General features: G+C 44.3%; 1 protein-coding gene across 5 annotated transcripts in view; it reads left to right on the top strand.

Moving 5' to 3' along the window:
• ULK1 (unc-51 like autophagy activating kinase 1) overlaps positions 1–12,097 on the top strand; it is a 111,875-nt gene that overhangs the window by 36,824 nt on the left and 62,954 nt on the right. For 4 of the 5 annotated variants that reach the window (XM_061602273.1, XM_061602275.1, XM_061602276.1 and 1 more), the window contains 3 exons: positions 2,904–3,077; positions 4,335–4,408; positions 10,693–10,794. In XM_061602273.1, the coding sequence (XP_061458257.1) occupies positions 2,904–3,077; positions 4,335–4,408; positions 10,693–10,794 (350 nt within the window). The remainder of the gene's footprint in view (positions 1–2,903; positions 3,078–4,334; positions 4,409–10,692; positions 10,795–12,097) is intronic. The other variant, XM_061602277.1, reaches the window with a different exon arrangement.

Consider the following 12,097-nt stretch of genomic DNA (forward strand, 5'->3'; position numbering starts at 1 on the left):
CCCTCCCTTTTCCCCTTCTTTCTTTAAATTCTTTCTTTAAATTCTATATATAGTAGGGCCCCGCTTTATGGCGCTTCGCTTTACAGCGATTCGCTAATACAGCGGTCTCAATTAGACACAATTAGACTAAAGCCCCACTCATACGGCGCTTCTTCCGCTTTTACGGCAGTTTTCGGGCATCGCGCACCATTCTATTCAATGGGTTCCACTTTACAGCGGTTTTCGCTTTACAGCGGGGGTCCGGAACGTAACCCGCCGTATGTGTGGGGCCCTACTGTATAAACATTGTGAATTCCAAGCTGCGCATTAATCAGTGAGGGCTTGGTCATGTTTTTTTGAGCCAGTGGGAAGTCTTTGTGTGTGATATAAGCACAGCATTTAGTTACCACTGAAGTGGGATATCCATGCCGGGATTGTGCCCCTTGAAAACATAGTGACCCATCTAGCCTAGTGTTCCAGATACCTATGGGAAGCCGATAAGCAGGACTTGAGTGCAACACACTCTCTCCACTTGCAATTCCCAGCAATGGGCCTTTGGAGGCGTCCTGCCTCCGATAGTGGAGGTGGAACATAGCCCTAGTGGCCAGTAGCCATGATGAACCCTGTGGCCCTCCAGATGTTTATGGGACTCCAACTCCCAACAGCCCCTGCCAGCATGGCCAGTTTTCAGGGTTGATAGGAGTTTAGTCTAGCAACATCTGGAGGGCCACTGTTTCCTCCCATTCTAAATTATTGTACTGTGATACTGTGTGTGATGCTTATTTTTGACATTAGCGGGTTTTTGAGGGACTTGCCCCCCCCAAAAAGCTCCATGGGAATATTTTAAAAAGAAATAAAATCAAATCCTTTCAGGCGCGCATAGCCGGCAAGAGGGAACGAAACAGGGACATCAGGGTTTGGCCTACCATTAGGCTGAGTGAGGTGGCTCCCTCAGGGGTCGCACCTTGCCTGCTGTGAAAATAAGGCAAATAGTTGGCTAATTTGTTAGATTGTTTTTGACTATGTATAAGAAAGATTTGGATTTTCCACCTGAGGGGTCTCGTGTCAGAGGAAGCGACTGCTGTTTCCCCCTGCATTTTTTGTGTAAGTGCATGAGAGAGCCTGACCTCACTTAGCTGCACTGAGGTAAATGTGTCAAAAACATGACTTGTCCTCACACACCTGTGTGGTAACTCTTCAGGCATTTTGAAATAGGTCACGTCTCTCAACGCATGGCTAGGCCAGTCACATTCAGTTGCCTGAGGGTGTTGGAAAATTGAAGCCTGTTCACTTTTTGTCTATTGGCTTCAACTTGCGGCTTGTACATTACAGCTTCCGACCAACTGAAATGAGTTCATAGTTGATTCATCAACGGCATTTGGGCAATTTTAAATGTTAATTATAGAGGCAGTGTGGTGAGGTGGCAGGAGTGTTGGGTTATGACTAGGAGATCCGGTTCACATATGTGAAGCTTGGGCCAATCTCTTATCTCTCAGCTGAAGCTGCCTCGTAGGGTTGTTGTGGAGATAGAATGGGGGAAGTGGTATTTGCTGTCCTGAACTCAGAGGGGTGTGTATGTGTGTCAATCACATGAAAGCCTGTGTATGAGCACCTGCTCACACATAGGCTTAGTTGGTTGTCTTACTCATTATTTAATGATTTTATTAGATTTCTTCCCCAACCTTCCCCAAAAGGTCCTAGGGCAGGTTATTTTTAGGTTCAGATGGTCCATGTCAGCACGTGGATGTTTAGGGGCCAACAGCATGGCACCGCTCCATGCTAATCATGTGATGCAGACTTCATGCAATTCACATGTGAAGGGGACTTCAGTCCAAACTGGTTCTACCATGGGCGAGCCTTAGTGTTCAAACTAGATGTGGGGAACCTTTGGCCTCCAGATGTTGCTCAACTACAGCTCCCATCATCCTTAGCAAGCATGGCCACTAGCCAGGGATGATTGGAGTTATAGTTCAGAAGCATTGGTGAGCCAATGTGGTGTAGTGCTTAGAGTGTTGGACTGGGACCTGGGAGACCAGGGTTCAAATCCCTGCTCAGCCACGAAGCTCACAGGGTGACGCTGGGCCAGTCACTGTCTCTCAGCTTAACCTACCCCACAGGGTTGTTGTGAGGATAAAATCAGGAGTGAGAGAATCATGTTTGCACATCACCTTGAGCTTCTTGGAGAAAAGGTGGGATATAAATGTAATAATAAATAAAAACCTGGAAGGCCGAAAGTTCCCCATATCTGGCTTAAATAAATGCAGGATCAACCACTTCATTTGGTCCCACTCTGTAGGGAAGGTGTTAGGGAAGAATCACACAAATTTTCATTGTACAGATATGGTGCAATTTACGGGGAGTTGGAGTAGGCCTAGTGAAACCTGGGTTCAAATCCCTGCTTACCCATGAACCTCACTGGTGACATTTGGCCAGTCATCTCTCAGCCCAACTTACCGTACAGGATTATTGTGAAGATAAAATGACATAGCATACATCCTATCTTAAAAAATAAAAGTGTAATAAAACAGCAGTGGAGGTGGGGAGTAACATCCAAAGGGCTCTGTAGTTGCAAGAGACTGTCAGCCTTAATATTTTTTCTTTCACTGTGCCAGAACAAAAAAATAACAGCACACACACCCCTTCTAGAGTTGCATTGTTGTTTTGGAGGGCTTTGTTACTTTGTTGTAATGTAATGACTTTTGTAAATTGCCGAGAGGCGAGGGAAGGGATGTTTTAATTAGATAAATTGGACCCCACCCCCAATCCATGTTGACCGTCGCACCATATATGCATTCTGTTGTTATAGCACTAAACAATTATGGATGATCGCAATATTATCTCTTATGATAGATGGATATCAATTACTGTAATGACTGGTTTTGCAGCTAATCATCTCTCTCCCTTCTGCATTTTCCTCTCTCCAGGTATGAGGACCCTTAGTGAAGATACAATCCGACTCTTTCTCCAGCAAATTGCTGGTGCCATGAAGGTGTTACATAGTAAAGGGATAATCCACCGGGATCTGAAACCTCAAAATATTCTTCTTTCTTTCGCGGGTGGCAAAAAATCAAACCCCAATAACATTCGTATAAAGATCGGTAAGCCTGGGAGCTGTCCATTGATTTTTTTTAAGAAAGAATTAGGCTTTAAAAAAAGTTTATTTACTAAAAATGGTATCCATTGATTTTTAAATCAAGTTTGATTATGTTTGAAACATTTCTATGCAGTCCTTGTTGGTAAATATGAGGGCAGTTCACAGCAATACAAATACATTTGTCGTAAAAAATAACACATTAAAATACAAAAAAACCCCAGTTTGATGCATCCACCTTTTTAAGCATATTGATTTGGTTAAATGAGTTTGTGTATGTTAAAATAATCAATACTGGTTTTTATTTAGGGAACTTTGAAAGAAATGAGTCAGTTTGGACAATTGCATCTTGTGTATTATTGCATCTTATTTTTATTTTATAAAAATTATATGTTGCTTGATTGTAATAAAGCCTCAAAGTAGTTTACCAAAAGAATTAATAAACTGAGAAATGCCTAAGCTGTTTTCTTGCGGATGCAGTGCCTTACCTCCTCCTGCTTGGTGTGCTGTGTTCAAATATGAAGTCTTCCATTAACCATAGTTTCCTGTTACATCCAAAACAGGAAACCAATGGTTCCAGAATCTGAATAAGTCAGGCTATTTAACCCTAGTTCGAAACTTTTGTTAGATTCTGACTTGTTCCAAACCTGATAACCACAGTTTCCCAGTTTGGATGGAACAGGAAACTATGATTAACTGAAGACTTCTTTATTTAATTTTGCTTTGTGAGCCACCCAGAGAACCTATCTTATGGGGCAGTTATATAAGTGCAGCAAATAACAAATAAATTGCTTCTCCATATCTCGGCTTATTCATCAAAATATGGTTTGCCAATTGCACCCAGTGTGTGATAGCATACTATTTATTAAACAAGAGCCACATATGGCTTAGAAAAACCAAACACAAATGTTCACTTCAGCCTGAAGCCCATTAATTATATTTGGCTTCCACTGTTTAAACAACAGAAAGCTTCACTTGCTTGATCTATCTGGACTGTCACAGTGGAACTTTATGAGTGTTTACAAAGGAATCAAGTCCAACTGTATTCAGCTTGCTCCCTAGTAAGAGTTTTCTAGGATTGCAGCAGCTTCCTGTTTGAAAAATGTTGTAGGTTTTGAGGTGATACAGTAACTCTTGCCTGTGCTCAACAGTGACTGTTATGACGCATTCAAGTGCTCCTTTCTCGTCATCAAGCGATGAGCACATATGTGTATTTGTGAACTCTCCTCTATTTCTTTTTGGCTTGTTTTGCTTCTGTGTGTAGCTGATTTTGGATTTGCACGCTATCTGCAGAACAATATGATGGCAGCGACACTCTGTGGCTCCCCGATGTACATGGTAAGTACATTATGGTTATCTGCTTATTTTGTCCTCAGTAGAGCTATTCTTCTTTATCGCTGCAAAACCTGGGATGCTAAAACAATGATATAAAAGTAATAATCCATTCCATTCATAAAGCTTCCAGAATTGCAAGTAAGGCTGTCTGTTCCGATTGCATCCCCATCTCTTTTTCTGCTGTATGTGGTTGTCTGCTATTGGCCTAGCTTCCTCTCCGTCCTGTCATGTGGCTCTGAATGCCTGGAGGAAAAATATATTTTTCTATCAGCCACAATGATCAAGGGGCTGCAGCAACTCCCCTTTAAGGAAAGTAAGAAGGGTCTTAATAGAGGTGTATAAAAGTATGCATGGTGTGGGAAAAGTGGGGAGAGAAGTTTTTCTTTCTCTCTTGCAACATCAGAAACCAGCTTTACCTGAAGATGCTCGGAATCAAACAGAGGGTTTTGTGCATGTAAAGCGTGCCCTCTGCGCCTGAGCAGTCTGCCCTCCCCTCCACAGTCTGCTGGCTGGAGCTTGTTTACGTTGTACTGTAGAACTTAATGGGAGCCATTGAGAATCTAACCTGCTCTCCCCTGCATTGCCCTGCTCCTGCATTTGCATAGCACCGCTTAGAATTTCTTTGTCTTGCTTGAGTGTGATGGATCAATAAACATTGATCACTTATATATATGTTTATTGTATGAATTCTACACCCTCTGGGCAACAGCAATTATTTCGACGTGCCGTACAGCATCTAAAATTACCATGGCACTCTTAAAATAGCTTGGGGAGTGTGCATCGAAATTATTGATTTTGTGGCACACAGTTCTATGGAACTTTCCCCCACTCTCAGCCCCCTTGTTTCTGTATAGGGGATGTGTTCAGGGGGGCCTTGGCATGGTGCTGACAATGGGCCCTGACCCCTCCCCCCAAATCAGAGCAGGGCCTACTTCTTGCCACCCTCCACTGGGTCCCCAGACACTTTATTGGTGGACAGGTGCCAAAATGCAATGCCCCAACCCATAAATCTGATATCTTCCAGATGATATATCTATGGAATAAATATGTTTCATAAATCTATGGGCCGGGGTCTTACATTGGGTAACTTAAAACAGGGGGTGGCCACTGCAGATGGGAGCTGAACTTGGTTCCTGTTCAAAAGTGGCACTGCTGTCCACTGCTGAAAAGCATCTGGGGGGGCCAGTAGGGAGGGTGGTGAATGGTGGTGCAGCTGGGTCATGTCAGTGAGGGTTCAGAGCTTCTGGGGCCCTCAGCCAGTGCCTGACTGCTGTCTCTGGGCCTGAAGGCTATACTAGTTGAGTGTGGATCGATGTATTGATTTTAGAATCCTATTTGCAAAGGATGTATCTTCTCCCTAACTTACTATGGAAATAGATGTGATGTGGCTACAAACTAATCTTGATTGGTTGTCACTGTTACGTGTACATGTTCTGTTCTGTTGCTTTGGCCCATTATGGGCCAGAGTAAACTAATTCAGGGCTTAGTTTAGTGTGGGCGCAGCTCCAGGGCCTGAACTCCAAGATAAGGCTTGGCTCTGAAAATATGAATTGGGCTAGGACTGTGTTTAATTGCCTAGTCCTGGCTGTTTGTCATCATGGAACTCAAGGTGGCATGCACAGATCTCAGATGTCTGTTTGGGACTCTGCCCTGGCCCTTTAGGAAATTGCCCATGTCAGACTGAGGTGTTTCATAGGTTGCCTGATTTCCCTCAGGGTATTTTGTTTACTTTCTTCTCCCCCACACCCACAGTATTGAGAAATTTTAAAAGCTAAATTTTTCCCCTTTCTAACAGAAGTGGATGAAATTTGCAGGCCATAATGCTCCCTCCAGAACAGAGAGAGCCTACCACATTACAAGCAAACGGGTTTCTTCTTTTAAGTTGATTTTGGGTGGGAAGACTTAAAGGCAATTCGTTTTCTGTCTAAACGCATTCCTTCTGATTGCAAGCTAGACCTGCCCCCCCTTCCCCCACATCCTAGCATTTTCCTTGGATAAGCCTAGATCTAGTTTTGCTTCTTAGTAGATGTTTGTCTGCAGCATTTTTAAAAATGTCCGAATAGTCAAGACACCACAAAGTGCTTCAGAGGTCCCTGCTTCAACTGGTGCAGCCTTGTACAGTCCCACTTCTCGGGCAAGCTCCAGATCCCTCTTGAGGCACCCTGCTTTGCTTTGGGATTTGTCTTAATCTTAAACAGCAGTCCAGGGGAACTGCTGATAAAACCTCTTTCAATGGTTGCTTTGGCTTGAAAGCAATCTTGAGATGCCTGCCTTCTTGCCGCCTTCATTCCCAGAAGGTGTTCTGTTTTGAGAAAAAGAAACAGACATATAGCATCTCTTTGGTAATGCAGTCAAAGTGCTAGCTAGGAGATGACAATCTTCCTCCAGTTTTATCTCCTATTATATAATTCTGTTCTCTAATGGAAAGAGGAGGAAGGAGAGAGACTGTCTGATTTAAACTGGATGAAAAATGGAGAAAAAAATACATTTCTGTATGGCCCTGAGATTTGCTACCAAGGTTATAATGGAAAAGGCAGCTTATATATGGGTGTTCTACAATTCTGTCCCACTTGGAGAGACCGGAAGCCTACCGTAGGGCCTTCTGTCATGTTGCATAGTAGTGAATCTGGTCTTGTTACTGAAAGTGCACTTGACAGGGAGCCACATTCAACCCCAGCTTCCCAGTTAGCAGGGCATAGTTCACATGTTGATATTTGTTATTTGGCAACTGTAACATCAAATGGTGTTTTTCATGTGTGAATAGCCCATTGTGAATAGATTCTTCATGTAACCTCATATCTGATGTCACGGCCTAATCATTGCTTGGCTGTTTGGACCGTGCCCTGGCCTCAAACGCTCCCTGCTTCCTTTGCACACTTCCTGGCTGTCACAATAACCATATTTGATATCTGCATCTGAATTGAGCAATCAAACAGCGGTTTCCAATTCTGATTTGGTTTGCGGTGGGCATACCTTGCCTGATTTGGACATAATGACAAGCTGTGGTTTATGGGGATCTTGGAAGTGAGGCAGGGTAAAGGGGCCTACAAGGGGAAGAGACCGCATGACTCCAAAGAATGGCACCATATCATGGCTTGAGTGTGACACGTGAACCTGGCCCATGCTTTCTGATGAATCCAGTCCACACATCAAGCATGGAAATCATTAGGTGTTTAGCAATGAACGTGCCGATAGGCCAAATAATGTGCATGTGCATGGTGTGGGTGAATCCAGCCTCTTTGTGTACGATAAGCACATTTTCAAAACTTCCAAGTTGTCCCCATGTCGAGCAGCTAGAGACTTGTATCTATGTGAACAGAATGCTAACTTCCCCCCCCAACTATCCTATATATGCTTAGCTTGTTTATCTGTTGGTGTGATCCTTAGCCCTGGGGAGAGGTGAATTCTTGTCCCAGTTTACGCAGGCTTAAGGAGAGGTTCCTTAAGCCTGCTGTACTGTCAAGGCCTTATTTTCAAAAGATAGCCTTTGATGGCATCTAATTCTCTGTCTGCCTCTCTCTTTGTTGTTGTGGCTTGAGTTAGGTTGCCTACTGAGGGTTTGCTAAGATTGCAAAAACCAGCAGGGGGAGGAAGTCCTGGCAAAGGACCAGGCTTAGGTGTGGAGCAATTGCTGTTTTTGTGAAGTTAGCAAAACATGCAATAACAAGTTGTGTGCCTCTGGAGCAACCCAAATATAGAAAAATGACAAAGTCAGCTCTTGAACCCAAGTCCTGGTGACTCTGCCCCCCCCGCTCCTTAGACAGGCTGGTGGTTTTTAGTGTGTGTTGCACATGGATGAGGGCCAGTAAACTGACTCCGAACCTTAACAAGACGGAGGCACTGTGGGTTGGTGGTTCCTGAGTTTGGATAATTGGTCAGTTGCCTGCTTTGGTTGGGGTCGTACTCCCTCTGAATGAGCAGGTCCGTAGTTTGCGGGTGCTCCTGGATCCATCTGTGTTGCTAGATGCCCAGGTGACTTCAGTGGCTTGGAGTGCCTTTTATCAGCTTTGGCTGGTAAGACAGCTGCGGCTGTTTCTGGACTGGGATAGCTTGACCAAGGTTGTCCATCCACTGGGTACCTCCAGGTTGGATTGCTGTAAATGCACTCTATGTGGGGCTGCCCTTGAGGTTGGTCCAGAAGCTGCAGCTGGTGCAAAATGCAGTGGCACGACTGCTCACTGGGGCAGGGTATTGCCAACATGTTACCTCACTGCTGAAAGAATTGCACTGGCTGGCTATTAGCTACTGGGCTAAGTTCAAGGTTCTGATTTTGGTGTACAAAACCCTATACAGCTTAGGACCAGGATACCTGAAAGACCGCCTTACCCCTTATATACCCAGTCAATCACTATGCTGTGCAGGTGCAGGTGCACTATGCTGCATATCCTGCAGATACCATCTTATCAGGAGGTCTGTTCTGCACAACATAGGAAGTGGACCTTTATTGTAATGGCACCTACCCTTTGGAATTCCCTCCCTTAGACAGGCACCATCTCTGTTACCTTTTCGGTGCCTACTGAAGACCTTCTTTCAACAAGCCTTTTCAGTAGAGACCTTATCCTAGTTAGTGTCTATGTTGGAATTGCTTTTGAAGATCTTTTTTAACCTTTTTTTAAAAGATGTTTTTAAAGCTTTTCTGAAAAAAAATATATGTTTTTAAGGATGTTGTTTCTTTACTGTTTCTTTACAAACATATTTTAAAGTCTGTTTTTATGATGTTTTAGAGTGTTTTTAGTGCTTTTGTTCGCTGCCCTGGGCTCCTACTGGGAGGAAGGGCGGGATATAAATAAACATGGCCCTTAGAAAGGCTCATAATCTCCCCTTGTTCCTCTTGCCCCGCCTCCTCCTGCTTTCACTAGTAAGAGACCATAGCTCCATGGTATAGCTCCTGCTTCTCATGTAGAAGACCACAGGTTCAGTCCCTAATGTCTCCAGTTTTGTTTCTCAGGTAGGGACTCCTGTCTGAAACCCTGGAGAGTTCCTGCCAGTCAGAGCAGATGATAATGGGCTACGTTAGGTGGACACACAGTCTCTCTCACCTGGCTTATTGTGGGGATCAAATTGATGTGCACTTCCCGGAGCTTCTTGGAGGAAGGGTGGAATAAAAATGTAAGAAAATGAATTGAGTAAAATCTCCCCTCCCGCTGCTTGTGGCTTTTGCGCCCCACCTCTTCTCTCCCCCCCCCACCTTTCTCACAGCTGAGCTTCATTGCAGTTTGGTTAAAGGAGAAAAAGAGCATAGATAATCCATGGGAGGGGGAGAATATTTACTCCCCTCTCACTTCTGTGCCCCTTTTGTTCTAACTGTTGGGCCCCAATCCCCCTCCTTTTACATGTGCTTGGGACAAATCCAGGTTTAAGCAAACAGGTCTGTTGCCTTCATGTCTCAAGCAGGGAGCTGACTGCAGCTTTCCCACTGCCAAGGCCTGGGGCGATTGCTGGTCTGTGGGGACCCTTTTCGCCCATACCTGGAAGCCTTCCTAATATTTTGTGTTATAATTGGTTAGATACTTGGGGAGCTTGTGCTAGGCCGACATTCAGACAGCGAGGTATGGAGTCACCTCTCTAGGCTTGATTCTTTTGTTGACCTGGGTGGCAGCTGGTAAAGGTTGCTGCGTTTGTGTGTGTGCATGTATTAATTTTAGTTTTTAGGAGAGAGGTTTGCTTTATTCTGGTGATCCATTTGTGTGGATGCTGTAAAGCATGGGTAGCCAACCTGTGCCCCCTGCATGTTGTTAGACTGCAACTCTTAGCTCTAGTTAGCATGTCCAATGGTCAGGGATGATGGGAGTTGTAGTCAAGCAACATCTGGAAGGTGTCGTGTCGGCTGTTGCTGCAATTAAGGGTATAGAGAGCTATAGATGTGGCTACAAATATGTTTGTATAATATATATTTATACAGAAACATACATTCATGAAAAGGGGAATGATTCTCTTTTTCAGCAGGTCAAGAGGTAAGGTGTGAGTTCTTTTGAGGGCTTTTTTTGTGTTTGTGGCTTGTTGTTCATCTCATTAAGACAGAATGATACCTGAATTAAGCAGATTAGAGTTATGAAACGGCCTTCTCCATGCTTGCATTACGTCGTTTTAAGCTGGGAATGAAATGTGTAATCTCTTTTGTGGAATCCTGGCCTGTACTATTTATTGAAAAGGCCAATTGGAGAGGGAGACTCTGAAGGGGGCTCAGTTTCTTTCACAGTTGCCAAGAAAGAGGAACAGAGACACACACACAGTTCAGAAGCTGAGGTATAAAAACAAAATGTAATGTTCTCTTTCCCCTGCCGCAGGCCCCAGAAGTCATTATGTCCCAACACTATGATGCCAAAGCTGACCTATGGAGTATTGGCACCATCATTTACCAGTGTCTGACAGGAAAAGCGCCCTTCCAGGTGAGTTAACTTTGTGGGTAGTGACAACTTCATGGGCTCCTATTATGGTTCCTGAAGTGGCCACCTGCCTCTCCTTGGAGGTTGTTTTCACTAAATGAAAGAACTCCAGCCTCCATATTTGTACCACACAAGGAAAATGTTGAGTTTGGCCTTCAGAGGGCTCAAGCCATATGTTACAGATGTCACAAGCATTGGTGGAAGGTAACACTGCTTTTCTTCCGCTGCTGTGCTTGGAGAGAAATGTGTGTGCACTTGTGAAATAAATATGAGAAGATCGGTGGCAGGTGGGTGTTACTGCAAGTGTCCTCAAAATTTGCAGCTCTCTGGGCAGGCCAATGGCCTGAGGGGAAACTTCTGTTGTTGGGGATTAGCAATTATATGGGGCAGGTAATGGTACAGGGCTTCTTGCCAAGGTAGAAAGCGAGACCTCCCACAAGGACTGTTGTGGGGCACTCTTTTTTAGTAATTTTAAAACGGCTGTTACCTCACTAGCCAGTGTTCTGAGGGCACAATCTGTCTTCGTCCAGTTTTTGAAGAAACTCTTTTAAAAGCTTGCTTCTTTTCCATTTAAAATACTTTCACCTTTCCTTTTGATGGTGTAGTGGCTTGCATCAGCATTTAAAAATGCAAAACATAAACAGACCAACCCTAAAATGAACACCTGCTCCTCCTTTCCTCTCTGCCCCCAACTCCTCCTCCCTCAGATGTAGCAGGAGTGGAATAAAAAAGCAGGCAAAGAAAGCAGGGGAAAACATTCCAAACTACCTCCCACCAAAAGGTTGCATAAGCCAATGAGATTTGGTGCTACCACAGATAAGGCCTTTCTGTGGGTAGCCACCCACCTGTTGCCTTTGATGTGGGCAGATTCCTGCAAGAGGAGGCAGCCCTTCAGGTCACTTTGCTGTGGGCATTTGAGGGTTTTACAGGTCCACACAGCACCGCTTGGAAACCAACTAGAAGCATTGAGTAATGAATATCTTCTAAGTAGTTGAGTAATTTGTTCAGTGCACAGGGCCAGCCCTACCCTTGGGCAGAATGAGGCAGCTGCCTTAGGCAGCTAATTTTGAATGTCAAGAAAGAGCAACAAATTGTTAGTTTTTTAATAAACAAATAAATAATATTATTGCTGCCAGGGAAGGGGAGAGGCATTGTGGGTTTTCTGCCTCAGGTGCCAAAATAACTTCACTGTCTTTAGATACTAGGCACTCCGACTATGCCATTTGCTGTTCTAACTCATGTAGCAAAAGGTCTTGGGCTAGCCCAGGCAGTACAGCAATTGTTAGTACCTAACAATCTGGCCACT

The sequence above is a fragment of the Rhineura floridana genome, chromosome 19 (assembly GCF_030035675.1).
Source record: "Rhineura floridana isolate rRhiFlo1 chromosome 19, rRhiFlo1.hap2, whole genome shotgun sequence".
NCBI lineage: Eukaryota > Metazoa > Chordata > Lepidosauria > Squamata > Rhineuridae > Rhineura > Rhineura floridana.